This window comes from Gorilla gorilla, chromosome 19 (assembly GCF_029281585.2).
Source record: "Gorilla gorilla gorilla isolate KB3781 chromosome 19, NHGRI_mGorGor1-v2.1_pri, whole genome shotgun sequence".
Lineage (NCBI taxonomy): Eukaryota > Metazoa > Chordata > Mammalia > Primates > Hominidae > Gorilla > Gorilla gorilla.
Window position 1 is genome coordinate 111946751 of NC_073243.2, and position 26737 is coordinate 111973487.

General features: G+C 54.1%; 1 protein-coding gene across 4 annotated transcripts in view; it reads right to left on the reverse strand.

Moving 5' to 3' along the window:
• The window catches only part of AHRR (aryl hydrocarbon receptor repressor), a 115031-nt gene that overhangs the window by 40940 nt on the left and 47354 nt on the right, over positions 1-26737 (reverse strand). For all 4 annotated transcript variants that reach the window (XM_055367781.2, XM_063700890.1, XM_063700888.1 and 1 more), the window contains exon 4: positions 19788-19894. In XM_055367781.2, coding sequence (XP_055223756.2) covers positions 19788-19894 — 107 coding nt within the window. The remainder of the gene's footprint in view (positions 1-19787; positions 19895-26737) is intronic.

The window sequence follows — 26737 nt, forward strand, 5'->3', positions numbered from 1 at the left end:
GGTGAGGGGCTACGTGGATGGTGAGGGGCTACGTGGATGGTCAGGGGCTAACGTGGATGGTCAGGGGCTAACGTGGATGGTCAGGGGCTATGTGGATGGTCAGGGGCTATGTGGATGGTCAGGGGCTAACGTGGATGGTCAGGGGCTAACGTGGATGGTCAGGGGCTATGTGGATGGTGAGGGGCTATGTGGATGGTGAGGGGCTACGTGGATGGTCAGGGGCTATGTGGATGGTGAGGGGCTATGTGGATGGTGAGGGGCTACGTGGATGGTCAGGGGCTAACATGGACAGTAGGGGTAAATGGTGGAGAGTCCTGGAGATCTAAAAGTCACAGAGAGGCCGGTATGGGCCCCAGACACCTGCAGCAGCCTCTGAGGCGGGCAAGGAGCCGGGCACTCTGACCCAGCTGGCCGGGGGTCCCCAGCCTCCTGGAACTGGCCTGGGATGTGGATGGGCGGGTGGGGGTCGGGGAGAGGGTGGGCAGGTGAATGCAGGGGGAGCTGGGCTACCTTCCTGCTGTGCCCACTCTCAGGCCAGCTGCAGGGCCGGCATGCTTCCTCCCTGGTGAAACCTCTGGCCATATCTTTATTTATTACATGCATCTGATGGACTCTTGAAATGAAAGCCACTTGAAAGGAGTTTCGCAACAGCAGGCCCAGCAGCTACAACAGACGGTAAAACGTGGATTTCTCTTAGCAGAAAGGCTGAAGAAGCGGCAGAAAATGCCAGGCCAGGAGATGAGGCCAAGTGTGTTCTGTGGGGCTTGTGGGAAAGTGCCCAGAACAGAGGCAGGAGCAGGCTTGGGCATCACGGAGCTCTCTCCACGGTGGCCGGCGTATGCCAGGGTGAGGCTGGGGCCGCCCGCCTCAGTACCCCCAGACACACAGACCCCAGCCATGGCATGCGGGGCTCGGTTTTCCACCCCCATCACCTCTAAAGTCAGCGACAAAGGGGGGTGTGGGATGCCCCCTCCCAGACTGCTGTCCCCGCACGGCCGTCCTCTCCAGCCCCCATGCCTCCCCTGAGGATGGGGGTGCCAGGCCCAGAGGGAGGGCTGGAGGGCATACCCTGCATTTGTCCTGGCCAGGACAGGCCCAAGGCCCGGGGCCCCTCTGTCTGGGTTGCCGCCTTGTCATGGGGGCTGGGACCCTCCCGCTCCTGGGCTGCAGGGCCCCACTGCCCCATCCCTCTCTTACCCTCCTGGGCTCATTTCCCCGGTACCCCCACTTTGTGCTCCCAGAGCCTCCTGAGTTGTGGTCCTGTGTTACCATCTGGTGTTTTATACCTTCGCTTCTGGCCTGAGTTTCTGGACGACCCATGGCCTCCTAATCCTCGTACCAGGAGCCCCTTAGAGCCAGGCAACATCACTGCATGGAGGAAGCTGGAGGAAGGGGATGCTCATCCCTTTTGCTTCACCTCCTGTTCCCCTCACTCAATCCTCTCCCAAAGGGTCCCTCGCAAGAACGTGTGCGCAGCCCCAGCTGGGAGGGCTTCTAGGCCTTTCTTTAGGACAGCAGCCTGTGGCGGAGGAGTGTCTCCCCACTTGTTAAATTTCAACTGCTGGACACTTTGGTTCCTGGGGACTTCTCAGGAATTTTCCAGAAACCACACCAGAGCAGCAGCGCGGCCCGGTGACCGTCTGCCGAGCGGCTTGGGGCTTCCAGACATGCAAGGCTATTCTCACAGCTGTTTTTGTGAGGCCCTGCTCGGCTGCCACTGGGCACAGGCAGGGTGGGAGCTGGAGCAGGCGCCTCTGATGACCTGGCCTGCAGTGGCCTCTGGGAAGCTGCCCGTCCAGTCCCGGAGCTGAGAAGCTCTGTTTCAGGGAACTGGTGAGATTCCCCTGCTCTGGGCTGGTGAGTCAGCTGCCCTTCCTGTTTGCCACCTTGTCCTCTCCCGGGACTTTTATTCCCCTAATTTTTGGACCCTGCTCAGCCTGGCGTTCGGCTAACTGCATCCCACCACCGGGGCTCGTGTCTCCCAGGCCCCCTCTGTCTGCATTCCGCACCAGTGTCATTCAGGGAATGGGGACGCAGGGCAGCTAGTGTCGGCCACCTGGCAGGAGGGGGACTGGAGGACAGGATCCCCAGAAAAGTTGAGGGAACCCCAGAAGTCTTGGGCTATCTGGGGTTAGGGTGTGGAGGAGATTGGGAGCCACGGCCCAGGGCAGGGGCTTCGGGGTCACAGTCAAAATACAGGTGGGAGAAATCACTTTCCTGTCCTGCCTCTGCCCTCCCAAGATGCCTCGAGACAGCCCTGCCTGGGAGGCGACAACAGGAGGCTGGGGCCGGGGCCTGAGGGGCAAGATCTGGAGATGCAAGAGGCTGACACGGCCGCACCGCCAGCTCCAGCACCCACCCTCCCTCCTCTTGTGCAAACCCCCAGGCTGGGGAGGACTCGGGGCAAAAGTGCTCCCTCCCATGGTGCTCCCTTCAAAGGTAAACTCCTCACCCAGGAGCTGGCCCTGCCCACCTGCCCTCCCCTCTGCCCTCCACGCAACCAGGGCCAGCCCTGTCCGGCCCCACACAGGCCCAATCGGAGCCAGCGCACACGGGGACCAGAGCACAGGAGCCACAGCCAGGAAAGTGGAGCCAAGCAACGGGCGAAGACAAGCAGGGTTCCAGCACACAGGGAGGAAAGGAGAGAGACAAGAGGGCTCCAGCACACAGGGAGGAAAGGAGAGACCCTGGAGCAGAGAAAACATTCGCCAGCAGGAATGCAGCTGAGCACAAAGCTGCAGCCTGGAGGCTCCTTGTAGGGCTCCCTCCTGCCACCCAGAGCCAGCAAGAAACCCAGAGCCAGCAGGGTGGCTGCAGAAGGGCCGTGCCTGGATAACAGCAGGTCCAGAAGATAAAAGCAAGAATGGGGAGGGACACCACCAGTGCAGCGACAGACACAGAATGTCCAGAACCGAAGATGAGAGACCTCGGCTGGGAAGAACTCACAGAGGACACGTCGCCACAAAACTCTCGACCACCAGAAAGAAAACACTGCAATAGGCCGGGCGCAGCGGCTCACGCCTGTCATCCCAGCACTTTGGGAGGCTGATCACTTAAGGTCAGGAGTTGGAGACCAGCCTGGCCAACATGGTGAAACCCCATCTCTACTAAAAATACAAAAATTAGCCAGGCGTGGTGGCATATGCCTATAATCCCAGCTACTTGGGAGGCTGAGGCAGGAGAATCACTTGAACTCAGGAGGTAGAGATTGCAGTGAGCCAAGATCGTACCACTGCACTCCAGCCTGGGAAACAGAGTGAGACTCTGTCCCAAAGAAAACAAATAAAACAATAAAACATTGCAATAGCTCCCAGGAGAGCAAGAGCACAGCCTCCAGGAAAGAGCAGACCCACCAGGCTCAGCAGCAAGGCCACGTGGCCCTGCAGACACTGGGACAGGCTTCAGCCTGGAGCTCTGCGTGCAGCCTGGCTACTGTCCACGCACGAAGACACAGCAGTGTTCTCCCACTCGTGGAGGTGCCCAGAAGGTTTCACGGCAAGGCCCACAGCAGACTGCTAGAGGAACACTCGGGAGGAGGAAGGATCGGTTAGTGAGCGACGTGATCGGGTGCCCTGGGCTGGATGAGACACCTAACGTTAGGTGCAAAGACAAGAATCTGTGACATCGGGATTAAGCTTCAGACACAGTCAACATGCTGCCAACGTGGGGAGGGCCGGAGGACGCGTCTGTGCCGGCACAGGCCCTGCTGGGGGAACATCACCGCAGAAGAGCCTGAGAAACAGCAAATCAACCCAAAAGCTCTCATTTCAAAGGCATCCCCATGAGAACAAAAGCAGAATGTGCACCTTTAGTTCAAGAAAGCTCAATTTATCTAACAGAGGGTTAGGGGAGGAAAAAACCCAAAGGATGTGCAGTGAATGGAAAATACAAAATAGGATGACAGAAATCAGCTCTTAAAGAATCACAAGAAGTAGGTGGGCCCCAGTGAAAGACGGCGCTTGGTGTGGGGGGAGATCCCTTGAGCCGTCACCTGCAAGAGGCACCTACACCGAGAAGGAAACGCGGAAAATGAAGGCATGGGGGAGACAGTCCAAGCAGCCAAGAACCAAAGTAAGCCTGGGGCGGCCACGGTAAGGCCTGAGGCAGTCGCGGTAAGGCCTGATGAAATGACGTAATGGGCAAGAAGAGTCGACATGAAATGAGCCGGGTCTGAAGAGTCACACAGCATGCAAGCCTCCACCGAAACTCAGCCGTTGTCCCTAAAACCAGCCTTCCCGCCACATCACTTCCTGCTGCTTTGAGCGACTGCTTTGAGCCCTTCTCACCGGCGGTTTGGGCATTTTCCTCTGTCTTGCTAAGTCACACGCTTACATAACGAGTCACTGTTGGGTTTCCCCAGCTTCAGACACCGTCTTTAGGCCTGGCTGTGGACGCCGCGTCTGCACCCGCCACATCTGCACCCACCTCGCCCTGCGCCCGTGCACGCTCTGGTCCTGCCTCGCCCTGCGCCCGCCTCGCCCTGCGCCCATGCACGCTCTGGCCCTGACTCGCCCTGCGCCCTCCTCGCCCTGCATCCGTGCACGCTCTGGCCCTGCCTCGCCCTGCGCCCGCCTCGCCCTGCGCCCGGGCACTCTCTGGCCCTGCCTCACCCTGCACCCGCTTCGCCCTGCGCCCGGGCACTCTCTGGCCCTGCCTCGCCCTGCGCCCTCATCGCCCTGTGTCCGTGCACGCTCTGGCCCTGCCTCGCCCTGTGTCCGTGCACGCTCTGGCCCTGCCTCGCCCTGTGTCCGTGCACGCTCTGGCCCTGCCTCGCCCTGTGTCCGTGCACGCTCTGGCCCTGCCTCGCCCTGCGCTCGTGCACTCTCTGACCCTGCCTCGCCCTGCGCCCGCCTCGCCCTGTGTCCGTGCACGCTCTGGCCCTGCCTCGCCCTGCACCCGCCTCGCCCTGCGCCCGGGCACTCTCTGGCCCTGCCTCGCCCTGCGCCGTCATCGCCCTGTGTCCGTGCACACTCTGGCCCTGCCTCGCCCTGTGTCCGTGCACGCTCTGGCCCTGCCTCGCCCTGCGCCCGCGCGCTCGTGCACTCTCTGGCCCTGCCTCGGGCGCACCGCCTCGCTCTGCGCCCGTGCGCTCGTGCACTCTCTGGCCCTGCCTCGCCCTGCGCCCTCATCGCCCTGTGTCCGTGCACGCTCTGGCCCTGCCTCGCCCTGCGCCCGGGCACTCTCTGGCCCTGCCTCGCCCTGCACCCGCCTCGCCCTGCGTCCGGGCACTCTCTGGCCCCACCTTCCTAATTTGGCTGTGTCATGACTGCCCTCAGCTCCCCCTGCAGAGCTCCTGTCACCCAGGTGTGCGCAGCCTCTGAATCCTCCACTCTGCCTGAGCAGCCCTGTTGGCCTGGAGTTGCTCGCATCTTTGCTGACTTAGTTTTCCCAGGTACTCGCTCACACCACCACTGATGGAGCCCCCAAGTCTCAGTTGAATGCACCTTCCCTGCACTGGTTCCTGTCCATCCCAGCCTCTCTGGGGCCTCTCCCGTCTTTGTCTGAGGATGTTCTGCCTGGGTGGTAGTTCCCATCTCTGCCACTGCCTCCTGGAGGGGCTCCCATCCCCACCCCGACCCCTTCTGTGGCTGGTTCTGGTGGAGAAGCCCTCCAGGGGCTTTCCGAGAAACAACTTGAAAGAATAAAACCTCAGACCCTGCCCCTGGATGTGCGTGAACTCCAGGTTGGAAGGCGTTTGTGCGTTTCCTCCCGGCCTCCTGCATCCAGGTCTCTGTCTCTGGATCATTTCCATGAAACCCGCCCCTCCTCTCTGGGAGCATTTAGGATCTTCTCCTTGTCCGCAAGGGTGTGGAATCTCACAGAGATCCCAGCAGGAACTTCCAACCCGGAAACTCATGCCCTGGGCTCTGGGAAGCCAGCTCAACCTCCCCTTGAAGACTCCCTCCCCTCCGATCTTCCTGGAGCTCTGACCCCCGGCGTCTCTCAGGCTCTGCTCATTTTCCTGACTTTATTATTTCCACCTCTTTTTCCTTTACTCATGGAAAGACCTCTTCAGTGTTAACGTCAAACCCTTCTCCGGGATCGTGAGGGCTTTTGCTCTCATGCTTTTAATTGTTGAGCCGTTTTCATGTCTGAATTTTCTTTCTGCAGCGACTGATTTTCATTTGGGCGGTGCGGTGCTTTCACTGGTCTCCGAGGATCCTGATGACAGCTGCCTTTGTCTTTCTTTTAAGAAAATGTTTTTATTTTAATGCTTGTGGGCACACAGTAGGTGTATATATTTCTGGCGTGCCTGAGATGTTTTGCTACAGGCGTGTGATGCATAACGGTCACAGGGAGGATGGGGTGTCCATCCCTCAGCACTTACCCTTTGTGTTACAAGCAGTCCAATCACACTCTTCGTTATTTTTAAATGTACGATTAAGTTACCATTGACTGCAGTCCCCGCGTTGTGCCACAGATGCTGGGCCTCTGTCTTTTCTTCATTCCGTGTGTTTCTGTCCTTTCCGGCCTCTGTCTTTTCTCCGTCCCGCGCATCTTTGTCCTTTCTGGCCTCTGTCTTTCCTTTCCTTTCCTGTCCTGTCCTGTCTCTGTCCTGTCTGCATTCCGCACATCTCTGTCCTTTCTGGCCTCTGTCCTGTCTCCCCTCCCACTCCCTCCCTTCCCCTCCCCCCACCCTTTCCTTTCCTGCCTCTGTCTTTTCTTCACTCTGCATCTCTGTTCCCTCCAGCTCGTCTTCTCAGGTTGGGTCTCACTCCTGTCTTTCACGGTGGCCTGTTTCCTTAAGAACCCAGCAATGCTGGCGCAGGTGCCAGAGTGGGCCTGTGCCGTGTGTCCTGGGGGCCGCCATATCTGCGCCCTGGTCCTTTTTCTGGGCCGTCAGACCCCCCAGAGGCCTTGTGGTGGAGGCGCGCAGTGCTCTGACGCTGGTCTGGGGGAAGGGCCCGGGCTCAGTGTCCAGGGCTCCCAGCTGCCACCTCTGCAGGGCCGAGGAAGAGTCCCTCGAGCTTTTCCACAGAATGGGGGGGCCTGGGTGGCTAAGGGCTCCTCGACTGTTCAGCAGCATCTGAAGCACGTCCAGCTGCGTCACGCGTTGGGACTCCCGGCTACGCAGCACGTGGCTCCCTCGCGTTGAATGTGGCTTGATGTTGGTGTCGTTGATTCACTTCGAGAATGTGATCCAAGTCGCTCGGGCACCGGTGGCCACTGTGCCACTTCCCAGCGATCTCTCTGGTTTTCAGGGCTTTACGTGGACTCACGCACTGTGGATGCTGCCCGGTTCACAGCCTCTTCCCTTAAAGTTTGTTCCTTCAGCCGCATCTGCCGGAGCCTCGGCTCACTGTCCAGCCCCAGCTCACCCCCCTCCCTCACCCCCGCCTTCAACACCCCCACAACCCCACTGGGCCCCCGGGCTCCCCTCCACCAGGGCATCGTCAGCACGGCCACCTGGCTCATGGGGCAGCTGGTCCCTGCCCCGACGGTCTCCCTGAGGAGAGAGAATCATGCCCAGACTGTGACCATGTGGCTCATGGGGCGTCTGGCCCAGCAGGGCCCCCAGGACAGCCCTGAGCCCCAGCCAGCCCTCCCGTTCAGGTGACAACTGCTTGGGGCCCTTCGCTCTTGGGTCCTCACTTGGCTCCATCTTCTGTCCTGTGCGAGGCACCGGCGGAAACCCTCCGCACCTGCTGCTTTTGTCACGAGCATTGCGTCCTCAGGCATCTGGCCCAGCCACACTGTCCTCCTGCCAGCTTCCTGTTTCCGTCCAGCCAGCGGGACGGAACCTCTGCCCAGTGGCTTCGAGGTTTGAAACTGAAGTCCCCCGAAATGCTCTTCAGGGCCCAGAGGGGTCACAGCTTAGTCCTCGTCCTGGCCAATGGGAGGACGGTGCCCCTGGCTCTGACACCCCCGCTCCTCATGTCACCAAGCCCCATGCCAGGCTGTGCCCCTCCAGTCGGCTCGGCCCCTCAGGGCTGCCTGGCATGAAGCAGCCTCGGCTCAGGGCCACCGCAGACGCCCTGGTTTGGAAGAGACCTGCCAGGTGTCCAAACCCCACTCCTCCAGGCTCCCCCTGGGAGAAAAGCAGCAGTGGGGACCCCGGCTCCCTCCTTACAAGGGTGTGACAGATACAACCTCACAACACCTCAGTTTCCCCAAGCATAAACAGAGGTAATGGCATGCACCCTCCCCACAGGGTCATCGATGACTGCGTGAGTCCATGAGCTTCACAGTCTTGGGGCAGCCCCGGGCGGAGTCGCACCGAGCCCTGTGTACGACAGCAGTTCGGGGCTTGGGTTCGGGAGGGGGGAGGCCTGAGTTTCTGCCCCAACCCTGAGCTCCTTCAACCTGAGCTTTCCCCTGTCTGGTGCGATAGAGCTGTGAGGTAAGCACAGTGGTACTGGGCTGAGTGGTGTCCTCCAAAATTCATTTCCTTACAAACCCATGAATGTGACCTTCCTGTATTGGGACATAGGACAGTGGCAGATGTCATGAAGCTGAGATGAGGTCACACTGGATTAGGGTGGGCCCTAAATCCAGTATGACTGCTGTCCTTATAAGAGGGAGATTTGTACCCAGACACACTGACAGAGATGCAGATTCACAAGAACATTCCAGAAGCGAGGGGGTGTGGAGTACACTCTCCCCAAGAGCCTTTGGCAAGGGCCCGTCCTGCCAACACCTCGCTTGCAGCCCATCGGTGCTGGTTTTGGCTCCTGGCCTCCAGGCTGTGAAGAATAACCCCTGTTGTTCGAGCCACGCAGTTTGCAGTCATTCATTAAGGCTGCCCCAGGAAGCTGACATGGTGTCGCCGAGTTCCGGCAGGTACAGCGTATGGACACACGATCACACTCAGAAAACACGAGCGTCCACCACCATCACCACTATGTGTTACCAGTATTACCGCTGCTGCTGTCAGAAGCCACAGAAGAGGCTGAGGAGGTCAGGTCCCTGTCCCAGGACGTCCAACAGTGCCTCATCCCTCAGCAGACAGGGTGAAAGGCAGGTGGAGGGACGTGCTGTGTGGCTGTTGTGTGCCTGTTGCGTGGCTGCTGTGGCTGCTGTGGCAAAGGTTTGTGTGCCCATAAGCACCTGGAGAGAAAATCCGTCCCTGTGGATGGAGGACCCCCACAATGGGGTCCCTGCTGTACAAGAAGAGGGCAATCCTCATTATTTTTCCTCCCTTTCTCTCACCACTTTGCCCTGGCAGCAAGCCTGTTTGCACAGAACCATGCAGCAGGAATGGCAGCTATGACCCCAAGAGAAACATCGTCTTTCTCATCAGAAGACCAGGAGTCATCCCCAGGAGGCAGCAGGGTGGGGGACGTAAGCAGACGAGAGATCAGGAGACAGGACCCCGCTTCTGTGTATGAACTGACATGTGTCCTGGCTCATCCCAAGCTGCAGGTGTGGAACACACCAGAGACACAGCGTAAAGCACTTTGAGCTGCACTGACGTGAACCTGTGCCCAAGGCCCCAAGGACTGCCCGTCAGGGGCAGACCCACCCCATGCAGCAGAGGCTTTGACAATCAAACCGATATGGAAACAAGGCTCCCAGAAGGAGAGAGAACCTGCAAGCTGAGCCTCACTACTGGGCTGGCTGTGACTAAGACAAAACAAAAAATAATCCACATTCCCTAGATGGTGCCTCAGGACCCAGAGCCTCAGGGCACAGGTGAAAAGTGTCCGGGATGAAGTCTGGGTTAGCTCCCTGTTACTGCTGTAGCACATTACCACACACTCATGGCTTCCAACAACACAAACACCTTCCCTACAGACCCGTGGCTGAAGCCTGGAATGATCTCCGTGGGCTAAAGCGAGGAGCCCCATGGCTGTGCTCCAGAATCTGCAGGCCTAGGGGGAACCATCTTGCTGCTTTTCCCAGCTTCAAGAGGCTGCCTGCGCTCCACATCTTGGCTCAGGGCCAAGGGCAGCTATGCAGCATCACTCTGACCCTTCTTCTGTTACCACATCTCTTTCTCTGGCCCAGTGAGAAAGATTCTCTACTTTTAAGGATTCTTGTGATTACATTGAACCTGCTTGGATAATCTCCCCACCTCAAGACCTGCTTAATCACATCTGCATGATCCCTTTTACCACGTAAAGTGACATATTCACAGACTCTGGGAATCAGCATGTGAACAGCTTTGGGCCCATTATTCTGTCTATCACATAATCCTAAATTACTGTACATCCTAAGAACCAGAATATGGGACTAATATTCAAGGGAAAAGATGATAAACAGAGAATAAACTCTGAAATGACACAGATGATATAATGATAGATAAGGATCTTAAACAGCCAATATAACCATACTCCATGAGGGAAAGGTAAAGACTCTTGAAATTTAAAAAAAAGCTAAAAAGTCCCAGCAGATACACAGACACTGAAAAAAGGAATGAAATTGAAATTTTAGAACTGAGAAATAAAATACATGAAGTAAACATTTCATTGGATGAGTTTAATAGCAAATGGAGGCGACAGAGAAAAGAACCAGTGAAGTTAAAGGCAGTTCAACAGAAGTTATCTAGTCTGAGAAAGAAAACATCGAAAAAAAATGAACACAGCCTCAGAGATCTGTGAGGAAATATTAAAAAGTCTAACATTTTCATCAACTGAGTCTCTGAAATGGAGGGGAAGAAAAAGATGGGTGCCATAAAGAATAATTTCCCAAATTTGGTGAAATAAATGAACAGGTTCAAGAAGATCAGCGAACCCTAAACAGGACAATCTCTAATACCTAAGCTCAGATACATCATAATTAAGCATCAAAATTAAAATTAAAGATAAAGAAATAGTCATAAAGGTAACCAGAGAAAAATAACACATAACACACAGAGAACAATAATTTGAATGAATGTGAATTTCTCATCAGAAACCACAGAGGCCAGAAGATAGTGGACAACAAATTTAAAGTGCTAGACAAAAAATAACTACCCAGAATTCTATACCCAGCAAAAGTATTCACCACAAATGGAGGCGAAGCTGGGCATGGTGGTTTATACCTGTAATCCTAGCACTTTGGGAGGCTGAGGCAGGAGAACTGCTTCAGGTCAGGAGTTTATGACTGGCCTGGGCAACATAGCAACCCTGTATCTCTACAGAAAATTTAAAAAGTAGCTGAGCATGGTGGTGTGCACCTGTAGTCCTAATTATTTGGGAGGCTGAGGCAAAAGGATTTCTTGAGTCCAAGAGTTCAAGGTTACAGTAAGGTATGATCATGCCACTGCACTCCAGCCTGGGCAACAGAGTGAGACCCTGTCTCAAAAGAAAAAAAAACGATAAATAAAAGACACATCACCAGCAGACCTGCACTATAAGAAGTGCTAGAGAGAGTTTTGTTTGTTTGTTTGTTTGTTTGTTTTTGTTTTTTCTCACTGCAATGTCCGCCTCCCGGGTACAAGCAATTCTCCTGCCTCAGCCTCCTGAGTAGCTGGGATTACAGGCATGTGCCACCACGCCCGGATAATTTTTGTATTTTTAGTAGAGACAGGGTTTCACCATGTTGGCCAGGCTGATCTTGAACTCCTGACCTTGTGATCTGCCTGCCTCAGCCTCCCAAAGTGCTGGGATAACAGGCATGAGCCACCACGCCCGGCCTAAAGAGAGTTCTTAAAGAGAACTGATACCAGAGGGAAATGCAAAACCTCAGGAACCAAAGGAGAACAGACGTGGCAAGTATCTGGGAAAATATGTATACTATTTTAAACTCAAGTTCTTTAAAATATTTATGACTATATTGTCTGGGCCGGGTGCAGTGGCTGTAATCCCAGCACTTTGCAAGGCCTAGGCAGGCAGATCACCTGAGGTCAGGGGTTCAAGACCAGCCTGGCAAACATGGTGAAACCCCGTCTACTAAAAATATGAAAGTTAGCTGGGCATGGTGGCGCACGCCTGTAATCCCAGCCACTCGGGAGGCTGAGGCAGGAGGATCGCTTGAACCCAGGAGGTGGAGGTTGCAGTGAGTCGAGATCATGCCATTGCACTCCAGTCTGGGTGATAAGAGCAAAACTCCATCTCAAAAAAATTATATTGTCTGGAGGGTTTAATGTATGTAGATGTAATACATATGACAAATATAAAGCGAAAGTGTAAGAGGATTTATGTGGCTTAAGGTTTTGAGGTTTTACTTGAAGTAGTAAAATTTCAACTTTGTAAAGTAGGATTTATATATTATAATCCTTACAACAACTACTAAAAAATAAGAAAATATACACCCAAAAGCGAATAGATAAGCTAAAATGTAATACCAATACATATTCCCATAATCAAAGAGAGGGCAGAAAAGATGAAAGAGGAGAACAAAAAATAGAAAAATAATAAAGCAGTAGACTTAAATCCAATAATATCAATGATTACCAAGGGAAACTATCAGGAATAAGGAGGCATTTTACATACAGGGTCAACATACATGACACATGACCCAAACACACCAATTAGAAGACAGAGATTGTCAGACTTGATTCAAAAAAAATAAAGGCCCAACTTACATACTGCCAACAAAACACACACTTTTAATATAATGACATAAATTGATTAAAAGTAAAAAGATGGAGTAAGATATTCCAAGCAAACATTAATCAAAAGAAAGCTGGGGGCTGGGTGTGGTGGCTCACACCTGTAATCTCAACACTTTGGGAGGCCAGGGGTGGGAGGACAGCTTGAGGCCAAGAGTTCTAGACTATCCTGAGCAACGAGGGACATCCCCATCTCTATAAAAAAGAATTTTAATTAGCTGGGTATGGTGGCACATGCTTGTAGTCCCAGCTACTCAAGAAGCTGAAGCGGGAGGATCTCTTGAACTCAGGAGTTCAAGGTTACAGTGAGCTATGATCACATTGCTGCACTTCAGCCTGGGTGACAGAGCAAGACCCTGTCTGTATTAAAAAAAAAAAAAAAGAAAAGAAAGCTGGAATGCTATATTAGTACCAGACAAAGTGGATTTCAGAACAAGAGAAACTACCAGGAATAAGGAGGCATTTTACATACAGGGTCAATTCATGAAGAAAACACAGTAATATCCTAAATGAGTATGTACCCTAAAACAGAATTCCAAAATACATAATGCAAAATCTGAAAGGACCAAAAAGAGAAATATAAAAATCCACAATTGTACTTTAAGATGTTGACATTCTTCTCTCAGGTTGAGACTAGACAGGAAATCAAGAATAACTTGAACACAACAAGTCAACTGGATATAATTAATGTTTACAGAACAACTCACACAATGGCAGTGGAATACCCCTATTTTCCCAGTGCAGTGAACAGTCATCAAGACACACCATATTAAAATTGTCTTTAACAAATATAAAAGAATAGAAATCATTAAAAAGTATATTCTCTGACCATAACAAAATTGAGCCAGAATTCAATAGCATCAGGATACCTGGAAAATGTCCAAATATTTGTTAGTTAAACAACATACTTCTAAATAACACAAGTTGAAGAGAAAGTTCCATGTAAAATTAGAAACCATTTTGAACTAAATGAAAATGAAAACGGAGCATACCAAAATTTGTGTAATACAGGTAAAGGTGCTTAAAGAAGCTCATAGCATTAAATGCTTACATTATAGAGTAAGAATGGTTAGTTAAAAAAATCAGTGATTTAAACTTCCATCTTAAGTATCTAAAGAAAAATAAAATATTTAAAACCAGAGCAAGTAGAAGGAAATAAATTACAAACAAGAAGAGTGGAAATTAATGAAATGGAAAATAGACAAATAGACAAATTCAATAATCTAAGCTTCCACCTTAAAACTCTAGAAAAAGAAGAGGAAATTAAATCCAAACCAAACAAAGAAAAGAAAATAATAAAGATAAGAACAGGTATCAATAAAATTGGAAACAGAAAATAAAGCCAATAGCTGCTTCTTTGAAAAAAAATCAGTAAAATTGATAAGCCTGTAACTCAACTGACCAAGAAAAAGTGAGAAGACACAAATTACCGATGAAATGAAAGAGGAGACATCACCATGGAACCTACAGACATTAAAAGATCAACATGGTAATGTCATGAACAACTCTGATATCACAAATTCAATAAAGTAGATGAAATGAACCAATTCCTTGAAAGACACAAACTAGTACAATTCACCTAAGAAAAACTTCAACAGTCCAAGGAAATTGAATTCATGGTTTAAAAATCTTCTAACAAAGACATCTCCCAGACAAGATGTTTTAACTAATGAATTCTAGCAAACATTTCAGGAGAAAATAATACCAATTCTACACAATGTCTTCCAGAAAATAGAAGAGAAGGGAATACCCTCAATTAATTTTAAGAAGCCAGCGTTACCATGATATTCAAACTCATCAAAATCAAACAAAAACATTACAAGAAAACCACAAAAAGTATTTCTCATGAACACAGGCATAAAAGTCCCCACAGAGTAGTAGCAAATTGAATTGGGCAAAATAGAAATGAGATCTATCTTAAGAATGCAAGGTTAGTTCAACATTTTAAAATCAATGTAATGCACAACATTGACAGTCTAAAGAAGAAAAACCATAATCATCTCAATAAATGCAGAAAAAGTATTTTACAAGATTTAACATCCATTCACAATAAGAGCTCTCAGAAAACGAGGAATAAAAGGGAAATTTCTTAATCTGATATGAGGCATTTACAAAACAAACAAAAAAAAGCAGGCTGGGTACGGTGGCTCACGCCTGTAATCCCAGCACTTTGGGAGGCCAAGGCAGGTGGATCACGAGGTCAGGAGCTCAAGACCAACCTGGTCAACATGGTGAAACCCCGTCTCTACTAAAAATACAAAAAGTTAGCCGGGCGTGGTGGTGGATGCCTGTAATCCCAGCTACTTGGGAGGCTGAGGCAGAGAATTGCTTGAACCCGGGAGGCAGAGATTGCAGTGAGCCGAGATTGCACCACTGCACTCCAGCCTGGGTGACAGAGTGAGGCTCTGTCTCAAAAAAAAAAAAAAAAAGCAAACCTAAGCTAATATATTTAATGTTGAAAGACTAAAGGTCTCCCCCTAAAATCAGGAACAAGGCAGATAACCTCTTTGACCACTCCTATTCTGTACTGTACTGGACATCCTAGAAGTGCAATAAGGAAGGAAAATGAGGCACATAGATTGAAAAAGTAAATATAAAACCGACTCTATTCTCAGACAACAATTATAATCTATGTGATGGTTCATTTCAAGTGTCGATTGGATTGGATTGAGAGATGCCTAGACAGCTGGTGGAGAATTGTTTCTGAGAGTGTTTCCAGAGGAGATTGGCATGTGATTCCGTGGACTGAGAGAGGAAGAATCAGCCTTAATGTGGGTCAGTTTCACTGGCTGGAGGCCCAGCTGGGAAAAACAGGCACAAGAAGAGGAGAATTTGCTTTCTGTTCTCTCTTTCTCTCCCTTCCAGGGAATGATGCCTTTTTCTCCTCTTGCCCTTGGACATCAGAATCCAGATTCTTCAGCTCTTAGACTCCAGGACTTGCACCAGTGGCCTCCTGGGGGTTCTCAGGCCTTTGGCCTTGAGCTAGGAGCTGCATCATCAGCTTTTCTAGTTCTGGGGCTTCCAGACTTGGACTGAGCCACACTACCAGCTTCTCTGGTTCTCCAGCTTGCAGACAGCCTATTGTGAAACTTGTCTGTCTCTGTGATCATGTAAGCCAATTCCTCTAATAAGGTTCCTCACATATAACCTATTGGTTTTGTATCTCTGGAGACTCCTGACTAATAAAATCTATGTTTTAAAAAATCCCATGGAATCTATTTTAAAAAGCTCCAATGACTACTAATGAGTTTAGCAAGGTCATAGGATACAAAGTCAACCTAGAAAAATAAATTGTACTTCTATATACTAGGAATGAACTAAAAATTGAAATTAAAAAAGTCTCATTTACAATAAGAACAAAAATATAAAACTTAAACATGAATCTAACATAAATATGCAGGATATGTATGCTGAAAACTACAAAACACTGATGAACATAATTAAAGAAAACCTAAATAGAGACACATACCATGTTCATGGATTGGGAGAGTCAGTATTGTTCAAATGCCAATGCTCCCCAAATTGATTTACTGATATGTCACAATCTCAATCAAAATCCCAGCAGGGATTTTTGTAGATATCGGTCAATAAGCTAATTCTAAAATTTATATGGAAAAAAAAGGAACTAGAATAGCCAGAACAATTCTGAGGAAGAATAAAATTGAAAGATTCACATTATTTGATATCAAGTCTTATTTTAAAGCTATAGTAGGTAAGATAATGTGGTATTGTTAAAAGGTTAAAAATACAGATATATAGAACAGAATACAGAGTCCAGAAACAGATCCACAAAAATACAGCCAATTGATTTTTCACAAAGGTATAAACGCCATTCAGTATAAAAAGATAGTCTTTCTAATACATGGTGCTGAGACATCTGGATAGTCACATGCAAAAACAATAAATCTTGACCCCTACCTCACACATCTCATACCAAAGTTAACAAAAAGTGGATCATAGACCAGAATGTAACATATGAAACTATACAACTTTAGAAGAAAGCATAAAAGAAAAATCTTTGTAACCTTAGGTTAGGTAATGAGATGTGGCAACAAAATCAATCTACAAAAAGAGAAATTGATAAATTAAACTTAATCAAAATGGATACTTTCACTATCTGTAATATCCTGTCAAGAGAATAAAAAGACAAGCCACAGACTACGAGAAAATATTTATAAATCATACATATGAGAAAGGACATGTTTCCAGAATATATAAAGAGATCTCTAAACTGAATAGTAAACAAGCAAATGAGCTGGTTTTCTTAATGCACAAAAGGTCTGAAAGACCATTCACCAAAGATGACACGTGGATGCAAATAAGCACATGAAAAGATACGCAGCATTGTTAGTCACAGGGAAATCCAAACTAAAACCCTAACAAGATTCCAGTATTAAAATGGCTTTGAAAAAAGTAATACCAAGTGCAAACCCAAAGATGCTGAGCAACTGAAACACTCATTCACTGCTGGGGGATAAGAGTGAAAAACAAGCTTACTATTCACGAAACGAAGACCTACGCTCATAGAAACACCTGTACGTGAACGTCTATTGACTGCAGCTCTATTCATAAACACCAAAACCTAAAAACAACCCAAATATCCCTCAACAGTTGAATGACACATGGGGTCGGTCCATACCTCATCAATAACAAGAAACAAACCAGCGGCCCGCAGCACCGTGGATGAGCCCAAATCCTAACTGGCAGCAATAACAAGAAACCAGCTGGTGACCCGCAGCACCGTGGGCGAATCTCAACAGCACTGTGCTGACTGAAGCTGGCCTCCAAAGGCCATGCGTGTGACTCCGTGTGGAAGACATCCAGAGAAAGGCAAGGGAGAGGCTGCAGGGAGGGAGCACACATCGGCCGTGGCTGGGGGCAGGGGGCTGTGACTGCAAACAGCAGCAGAGGAGAAATGTTTGGGGAGGGGATGGCTCCGAATCTTCGTGACGGTGGCAGTCACATCCCACTGAATGCCGAAAAGAATGAACTTTAGTGTATGTAAATTTTTAAATAAGTGTTAGAAAATGTATCCTGCAGTAACCATACACTTGAATTCTAGCTGAACTTAAGCAGTCAGTGACAGACAGCATCCTAGCCCGAGACAGGCCACATCCGTGGCTCCAGTGAGTCATGCTAAACCCAACAGCCCTGTAGCCCACCTAAAAAACAGAATGAAAACCTAGAAGCTCTGACTCGTATTGTGCAGGGAGCTCAGGGCCTCCTCTGTGTGCTCACACGTCTTTGGAGCCCTCCTCCTTGTTTCCCTCTCCAGTCTCCCACCTCTCCCCACTCCTCCATCCTCCCACTCTTAGCACCTGCACCAAGATGTGCACCAGGGGAAGCCACGGGCTGTGGCCCATCTGTCTTGGCTTCCCTGGGGAAGGCCGGGGGCTTGGAGGACAAGCCAGTGAACTCAGGACAAAGAAACACCAGGTTGAGACTACACTCTCAGGGGTCGTTTCTAAATCATTACTAAAGTCTCTCTGAACGTGTGGAGCATCTTAAATAAATAAATAAATAAATAGAAACACCAGGTCCAGACTACACTCTCAGGGGTCATTTCCAGATCATTACTAAAGTCTCTCTGAACGTGTGGAGCATCTTAAATAAATAAATAAACAGAAGCGCTGGGTCCAGCTCAGCCCCAAAGGGCACCTGGTGGCCCCAAGCCTTAACTTCCTCACCTTAAATCAACAGACCGTGGCCACAGGCACTCTGAAGCCTGCGCCGGCTCAAGGCTGTTTATGGATTTAGGGTGCCCTGCCATAAACCTCCCCTTTTTTTCAGTTTATTGTGAAGAGATTGAAGATTAGAAATAAAAGCTGGGATTTGCTGCTGTTGTTGCTTGCTTTGCTTATTTTGCCCTGTTGGAATATTTTTAAGCTTCAAAAAGAGCATATAACCCCTTTCACTGCCCTGGCAATCAGTGAGGAACCCTCACCATACAACCTACCAGACGCAATCTAAGCAAACTTCCAGAAATTTCCGTGGGCCAGAGGACATGAACCAGACGCAGTGGACTGAGACTTCAGGAACTGCTCAACCTCCCCCAAAACAGAGTGGGTGTGACCAGCACTCTGGCCAGGTAGGGGAGTCAGGCCAGGCAGCAGGAGGGCCACAGTGCCAGGAGCAGACGGGCGGACCCTGACCCCCAGCCTCCATGCCTCTTCCAAAGCCTTCTTGGAAGGTAGCTCCAAAATATCCTACGCTGCTGGGAGCAGGGCGGGAAGTCCAGCAGCAGGGAACCAGGCCCAGGCCTCCCTCCCCCAGGCTCCAGGCTTCCCAGGCCCCAGGAGCTGGGACCCATTCACTAGCGGGGACAGAGTAGAGCGAGCTGGGGGTTGTGAACTGACCTGGAGACACACAGGAGGATCTGGGGCAGGGGGTCGAGCAGCCCCTCCCAGGCACTGGGGGTGCAGAGCTCCACGGGAGACTAGTGGCTGCTGGCTGTGGGGCAGCCTGCCACCAGGGCCCCAGTACCCTCTCATCTGGAGCGGGTTGGCTGGTGCCCTCCTGCCCCACCCAGGGGTCCTGAGTTCCGGCTGGAGCCCACCCTGTTACCCGGGAAATGTCATGTTGTCCCCGCCTCCTCCCTGCAAGCCCACCCAACCCCATCCTGGGACCACCCAGGGCCCATGTCTCTCCAGCCACTGGTGGAGGCAGCAACCTCCTTCATCTTCAAAATGGCGAATGGATTCACCCCGGAGGCTCCATGCCACCATCTTATCTTGTTTAGGAAAATGGTCCACAGTCTCCCCTCCCAGAGGGGTAACAGGCCCCGCCTTACAGCACAGGAAAACTCAGCACTTCAGAGTCATGGGGATGGGGGAGATGGGGTGAAAAGCCCCCTCACCACAGAGCTTCCTGCCCAGGCCCAGAGCTTCCAGGGTGTCACACAGGCCACCCCAAGATTGAAACCACACCAGGGAAGCCCAATGCAGACTTTGCCAAATCCTTCATTTTGGGGGAAAAAAGGCTTAATTTTGTACAAGGTTCTCTCACCGACAAGCAAAAGCAGACGGCGCAGAATGAGGATGATTTCCTGATGCAGCACACAAGGCCGAGAGCTCTCGGGCTGCCTTCTCTGTCCCAGCCCACGAGGCTCACACCCAAGGCTGACCCCGACCCAGGGACACCCTTCTTCAACACATTTTGGAGCCTACGCTTCCTGACAGTTACAAACCTCACAACCTAAGGGCCTCCTGGGTGAGGGCCTGAACACGTGTGACACGGAGTATGACTGAGCCTGAACGTGCATGACACGGAGTACCAAGTGTCAAGTGTTCGAGGTACCAAGGGTGGCACTCACCTCCAACAGCAGCCTTCCCTCCAGCACAGCAGACCCTGCAAGAGGACGGCTGTCTCCAGGCGAGGGGGCGCCGGCCGCAGGCTGCCGTGAGCTCTGCTCCTGCACGACTGTCAGAGAAGAACAGACACATTAGGCACCCCCCAACCCTTGGCCTGGCCATTCTTCTTCATACATATCTTTCCTGTGTTTCCCCGCGTTCACCCCACGGTTCTCATTCATTCACATCTTTCCTGTGTTTCCCCGCGTTCACCCCACCGTTCTCATTCATTCACATCTTTCTTGTGTTTCCCCGCGTTCACCCCACGGTTCTCATTCATTCACATCTTTCCTGTGTTTCCCCGCGTTCAACCCATGGTTCTCATTCATTGACATCTTTCCTGTGTTTCCCCGCGTTCACCCCACGGTTCTCATTCATTCACATCTTTCCTGTGTTTCCCCGCGTTCACCCCACCGTTCTCATTCATTCACATCTTTCTTGTGTTTCCCCGCGTTCACCCCACGGTTCTCATTCATTGACATCTTTCCTGTGTTTCCCCGCGTTCACCCCACGGTTCTCATTCATTCACATCTTTCTTGTGTTTCCCCGCGTTCACCCCACGGTTCTCATTCATTGACATCTTTCCTGTGTTTCCCCGCGTTCACCCCACGGTTCTCATTCATTGACATCTTTCCTGTGTTTCCCCGCGTTCACCCCATGGTTCTCACCTGACATCTGGCCTGGGCTGCACTGACCCCTCTGCAGGCCACGCAGCATTCCACAGCCCTGAGAGTACAAGGTGGGGCAGGAGGAGCTGAGACACAGGCCTCAGATCAGCCAGGAGGGGCAGGGGGACACCAGGACGTGGAGGCAGAGCCTGGCCTGAGGACGCCCCCACACCCACTCTGCTCCGCAGAAACTGCTCTCTGTCCCCTCCTGCCCAACCCCCCAGGGCCCCCACCCAGTCTTGGGACAAAGTCCAGCTTCCTGCCAGATCCCCCTGAAGCCACCCAGGGGGTCCCTACGGCCCCTCCCCTGAGACCCACGGCACTGTTGGGCTGCACCCCTTTGAGGGCTGGGCCAAGGTCCCCTGTGTCCACCTGGGTCTTCTGTGGCCTGCACACCCGCATCACCTCTCCCTCCTGGAACCCCCGCAGCCCCCTCCCTAGTGAGGAGCAGGCCCCACGCCCCCAGGGGCCGCACCTGCATCACCTCTCCCTCCTGGAACCCCCGCAGCCCCCTCCCTAGTGAGGAGCAGGCCCCACGCCCCCAGGGGCCGCACCCGCATCACCTCTCCCTCCTGCAACCCCCACAGCCCCCTCCCTGAAAAGTAGGCAGGCCCCACGCCCCCAGGGGCCGCACCCGCATCACCTCTCCCTCCTGGAACCCCCGCAGCCCCCTCCCTAGTGAGGAGCAGGCCCCACGCCCCCAGGGGCCGCACCCGCATCACCTCTCCACCCTGCAAGCCCCGCAGCCCCTCCCTAGTGAGGAGCAGGCCCCATGCCCCCAGGGGCCGCACCTGCATCACCTCTCCACCCTGCAAGCCCCGCAGCCCCTCCCTAGTGAGGAGCAGGCCCCACGCCCCCAGGGGCCGCACCCGCATCACCTCTCCCTCCTGCAACCCCCACAGCCCCCTCCCTGAAAAGTAGGCAGGCCCCACGCCCCCAGGGGCCACACCCGCATCACCTCTCCCTCCTGGAACCCCCGCAGCCCCCTCCCTAGTGAGGAGCAGGCCCCACGCCCCCAGGGGCCGCACCCGCATCACCTCTCCACCCTGCAAGCCCCGCAGCCCCTCCCTAGTGAGGAGCAGACCCCACGCCCCCAGGGGCCGCACCCGCATCACCTCTCCCTCCTGGAACCCCCGCAGCCCCCTCCCCAGTGAGGAGCAGGCCCCACGCCCCCAGGGGCCGCACCTGCATCACCTCTCCCTCCTGGAACCCCCGCAGCCCCCTCCCCAGTGAGGAGCAGGCCAGGCCCCACGCCCCCAGGGGCCGCACCTGCATCACCTCTCCCTCCTGGAAACCCCACAGCCCCCTCCCTGAAAAGTAGGCAGGCCCCACGCCCCCAGGGGCTGCACAGAACACCGCAGGGCAGGAAAAGGCAGGTCCAGGACAGCCGCCAGTGCTACCCCCTTCCCAGTGACTGCGCACAGCCCCCAAGGACACCCCCACTCCTGAGGATGGTGCATTCTCCATTTTTGGGTGCAGAAGGGGACAGATGACACGTTCACCTTCCAGCTGGCCAAGGGCTGAGTTCCGGACCCAGCACAGGTGCTCACTGCCCACTCAGTGTCCTCATGGGTACTGGAGACATGGGAGGGACACCCCTCCCCAGCTTCTGAGAGGACTGAGGGGCAAGGGTGTCCCAACAAGCAGCTGGCCCCAGTGCGTGGACCAAAGCGCACCCCAGCAAGGCCGGGGGGCATCTGCTGCTCCCACGTCTCCCGGATCCTCAGCTGAAGTCACAGCTGGTGTCCGCTCAGGCAGATGCTACCTTGCCACCAGTTCTGACCTTGAGATGGCATAAAAACTGTCATCACACATGGCACCTTAAGGCCAGCACACCGTCCTTCACGGTGGGCAGCCTGTGCCAGGGTCTCGGCGTGGCACAGCCCAGGCGGCCATGCTTCACCGGATCTGCCCACTTCCGCGGGTTAAGGAGACACAGCCCTTTCCAAAGCAGCCCCCCACCACCCTCACTCCCCACTGGGCCGAGCTTAGACTCCTGGCTGCCTCCACCCCACTGCTCAGCAAGAGCCCGACCCAGACAGAAAATCAAGTTTGAGGGGCACCGCCTCATCGAAAAGCGCACGTGTCTATTTATAGCCCATCACAGTCCCAAAATGATGTGAGGCTGCTGGACATTTTAAGAACTAGAATAACCACTTGAATAAAAGCATAATGTCTCACTCAGGGTGGGCTGGACTCCCAGTCTCCAGCCCCAGGGGCACTGTGTCTGTCACCTGAGAGTGCTCGGAAATGTGTGTGGCCTGAACCTCATCGTGGGTCACTGGCTCCTGCTCCCAGGAATCCTCCTGGACTTCCAGGAAGGCATCCACCTGCTAGTCAAAGTGGTTCACACTTTGCTCTGAGCTCTCCTCACCCCGCAGTCCCTGGGCCGGCAGCCCCCAGACCCACAGGACCAGCGTCTGTGGTGTCCCCAGGCCGTGGTGAGCACAGGTGGGGTCCGGACGCTGGGTTAACCTGCTCCCCATCAGGCCAGGACCCTGGAACCGGCTGCTGGACTGGGCTAGCACCCCACCCTCCATCAGAAAGGCCATACTGGGAGCCATTGATTCAGAATCTGAGGTACCAGCTGCAGGGATGCTGACGAGCTAAGGTGTCCGTGGGGGGCGAGGGCCCGAGTGAGGAGGTGAGGCAGCCAGAAGCCCGGAGACGGTGGCACCGGGTGGCCTTGGGACTCGGCCTCTCTGTCCCCCTCCCTCCCTGGTCTCTGAGCCCTCACTTCTCCCTCAACTCCCATAGCTGGTAAAAACTGGATGTTTGTTCACTGCACTAAATGTAACAAAAACAGCCCCATTTCTTCTGCCACAAAGCAGGACTATTCCGAGGAAGCATGAACAGTCCACCGAGGTGGGGGCATCCCTTGGGCAAGGGCGGCCTCTTCCCACCTGGAAACCCCAGCATCCTAGCCTCCTGCCCTCCAGGCTCAGCCAGAGACGCCACAGTTCACACAACACGGATGTTCAGAAAGCTGAAGGTTTTCAACAGTGAAAATCAAGATCTTTCTCCCAAGTGCAGACCCAGGAGACGCCAGGGCAAGAGGCGCCCCGGGTGTCCCAGCAGCTGACCCCGAGCCCGAGGAGAGACCCGGGCAGGAGCGGCCCCACACAGGCGCTGCTGGGGTCACCCCGTGAGACCCCCGTGCTGGCCCTGGGCGCTCCCCGCCGAGGTCCGCGGGCTGGGGCGGCGCGGGTGGGGGCGCACGCCTGGGTCACCCGCGCACAGACCGACCGACCACCCAGGCGGCCGGTGCAGCCAAGCCCCATTGCAGGGGTCGCTCCCGCAGCGGAGCCGACCCCGTCCCACCCTCAATGCGCCCCGCGGACCCGGCAGCCCCGGCCTTTTCCCCGAGAAGCGCGTAGGTGCGGCGGCAGGGGCGCGCCCCTCCCGGCATCGCGTGCCCCCCCCGCGGGCGCCCGCCCACTTCCCCCCTACTTCCCCCGCAGCCGCCGGCGCCGTCACGCGATGGGGCCCGCCAGGCCTAGCGTGCGAGCAGCGCTCCCGCCCCCGCCCGCCCGGGCAGGGCGCCAGGAGCCCCAGGAGCGCGGGGAGCGCCAGGCGCGTGGCGGGGAATGGGGCTCGGGGTCCGCGCGGGCGCTCCGGGTGCACATGGGGCGGGCGGACCCGGCCACGGCCTCCCCAGGTCCCCCCGCCCTCCCTGAGCCTGGGGGTCCCACCTGAGGGTCCGCCCCGGGAGGGAGCCCCCATACCCCACCTCTCCAGCCCCAGTCTCCTCCTCTGTGATGTGGAGAGAGACCCCCCTCCCCCCCAGCCACCGCAGTTGCCCATGGTGAGGGGATGGGGAGGAAGGGAGCTGGGAGCGCGGTGTCCTTCCTGGGCGTTGGTGAGAAGGGTGGGCCATCACCGTGGCCCTTACAAGGCACAGCTGGGCCAGCAGGAGGGGGCCACAGGCCCAGGGCGGGAGGAGTTCTGTGCACCCAAGACCGCAGAGGCCAACCTGTCCCCTGCCTCCCAGCCACCGCCCAGCCTGCTGGTCCTGCAGGGTCTGCAGAGAGGGGCCCTGCCGGGACCACTCCCAGGGCCCACCCCTCGGGCAATGAGAGGCTGGAAGGCTGCGTGTCAGATGAGACCCAGCCGGGCGCAGGGCAGGGCCAGGGCCGCGGGGCAGGGCCGCCCTCTCAGAGGTGAACAGGCCACACGGCTGGGCCTGAACCCGGATCTGTAGCCTGGGCAACCTCTGTGTCCTGCCAGCACTCTGCCAACAGCGCAGAACCTCAGCCACCTTGGAGATTCTCAGGGCCATTACCAGCCGTCCGCCCACGGCTGCAGAGTTCACTGCAACCAAGAAGGGGCTCAATTTGGAACAGGGAGAATGTGAAGTCAGCACCAAGGCCTCGGGCGACCCTGTGCCCACAGCAAGGGCTGGAGCAGAGTGGCTCCCTTGGAGGCTCAGGCTTCCCATGGGGTCCTGCCAAGGGCTCTCTGTTTCTTCACACAGAGGAGACTCAGAGCAAGGTGTCACCGGGAACCCAAGGCCACCCCATCTGGCCCCCACCACGAGCACCTGGGCCTGTGACTCGGTCTGACCCACAGTCCTTGGTGAAGGAGGAGCCAGAAGGCGGGTCCAGCTCTGCGTCTGGGTGATGCCGTGATGCCCAGAAACGAAGCCACATTGCTCCCAGTCCCCTGAAGCCAATTCCCTGGTAGGGGCGGGGGAGGCGGTGCAGACGGAGGGTGGGAGGTTAGCCCTGCCATTGGAGATCACGCACCCCAGCCCTGTGCAGCGACTGCGGCTGAAGTTTCCTGCTCTGTGCAGGGCTGAGTAAGGTCCATTTCAGGTCTTCAGTGCTGGACAGGGAGCTGGGCCCAGGGGGAGCTGAAAAGAAGACGAGATGAAGAAACAGAAGAAGCAGAACAGGCAAAGCGAGCAGAAGAGACGTCCCTTTGTCCTTCACCCAAACCGCAGCCCGGACCTGGTTCTCAGGCCTCCTGTGACCCATCCCAGGGTGCACAGGGCCCAGGCTGGATTTGGGGCAGGTGACAGTCAGGATCCCAGCACCTTGGCTGGGAAGGAGGACATGCCTCCATGAGGCCCCAGCCCACAGCTCCACAGTCCCCTCTGTGCAGTCAGGGGAGCTGGGCCCAGAAGCCAAGGGATGGATCAGCAGGGGTGGCCCCGCCAGCCCACCCCAGCCCTGGGGGAGGAGGGAAGGCACTGAGGGGCTGTGTGCTGAGCAGCACCACTGCTTCCTATCCAGGAAGCCTGGAGGAGGAGCTCAACCAGCAGAAACCCTGCCGCTTCCTTCCTGTGAGGGGAGAAGGTGGTAAGGAATGTGGGTGCTTCATGAAGGTCCCTATTGGCAGGACTGCCTGCCTCTCTGCAGAGCCCTCAGCAGGGCCTGAGTGGTGCAAGCAGCCAGATGAGAGGAAGGCCCAGGGTCCCTTTCTTCTCCATTGTTTTCACTCAGCCCTTAACAGGCACATCAACCCTAAGCATCCTCGTTGGAAGGGACAGAACTCCACAGACACGGGCGTAAGGGAGAGAGGAGCAGGCGGCCCCCAAGCTGACTCGGTTTAGGACTCCCTCTAGGGAATTGTCCTAAGTAAAGCTGTCTGGCAGTCTGCAGCTCCTGGGAGCATTTCACCATAGAGGGCTTCAACAGCAACCACGGGAGTCGGTTCCACAGTCCTGGAAGGACAGTCAGAGCCACCTTGTGAGTCCAGGACAGGTGGGCCCAGGACAGGTGGGTCTAGGACAGGTGGGCCCAGATGCTCAGTCCTACTATGGGACACACAGGGGCTTACCCATGCATGAGGCAGCCTGCCAGCCCCTGCTGCACCTGCCCAGGGAATGGGACGCAGGATTCCTGTCACCTGCAAGCTCATCACTTCAGAGCCCCAGAGACTCCCTCAGAAAGCCTAGAGCAGGGCTGGGCTGAAACCCTGACTCAGACGGGAAGCTACTGTTGGCAGTCACAGCCGGCCCTCGAGCTAATGAGGACACAGGCCTAGTGTGCTGACCGATGTCACACGTCAACCACCTGCAGCACTGGGTGCTGCGATTAAACATCGTGCCTGCTGTGTTGGGAGGTGTTTCCAGATGGGGGTCCCATTTGAATCCATGGGCTTGGTGAAGCCAGTGGTCTTCCCCAGTGTGGCTGGGCAGTCCGTGGGGGGCTGGAGAGAACTAGACAGGAGGAGTCACCCCTTTTTCCTGACTCATGGCTTGAGCCGGATCAGCTCATCTCCCATTCTCCGGCCACAGGCGG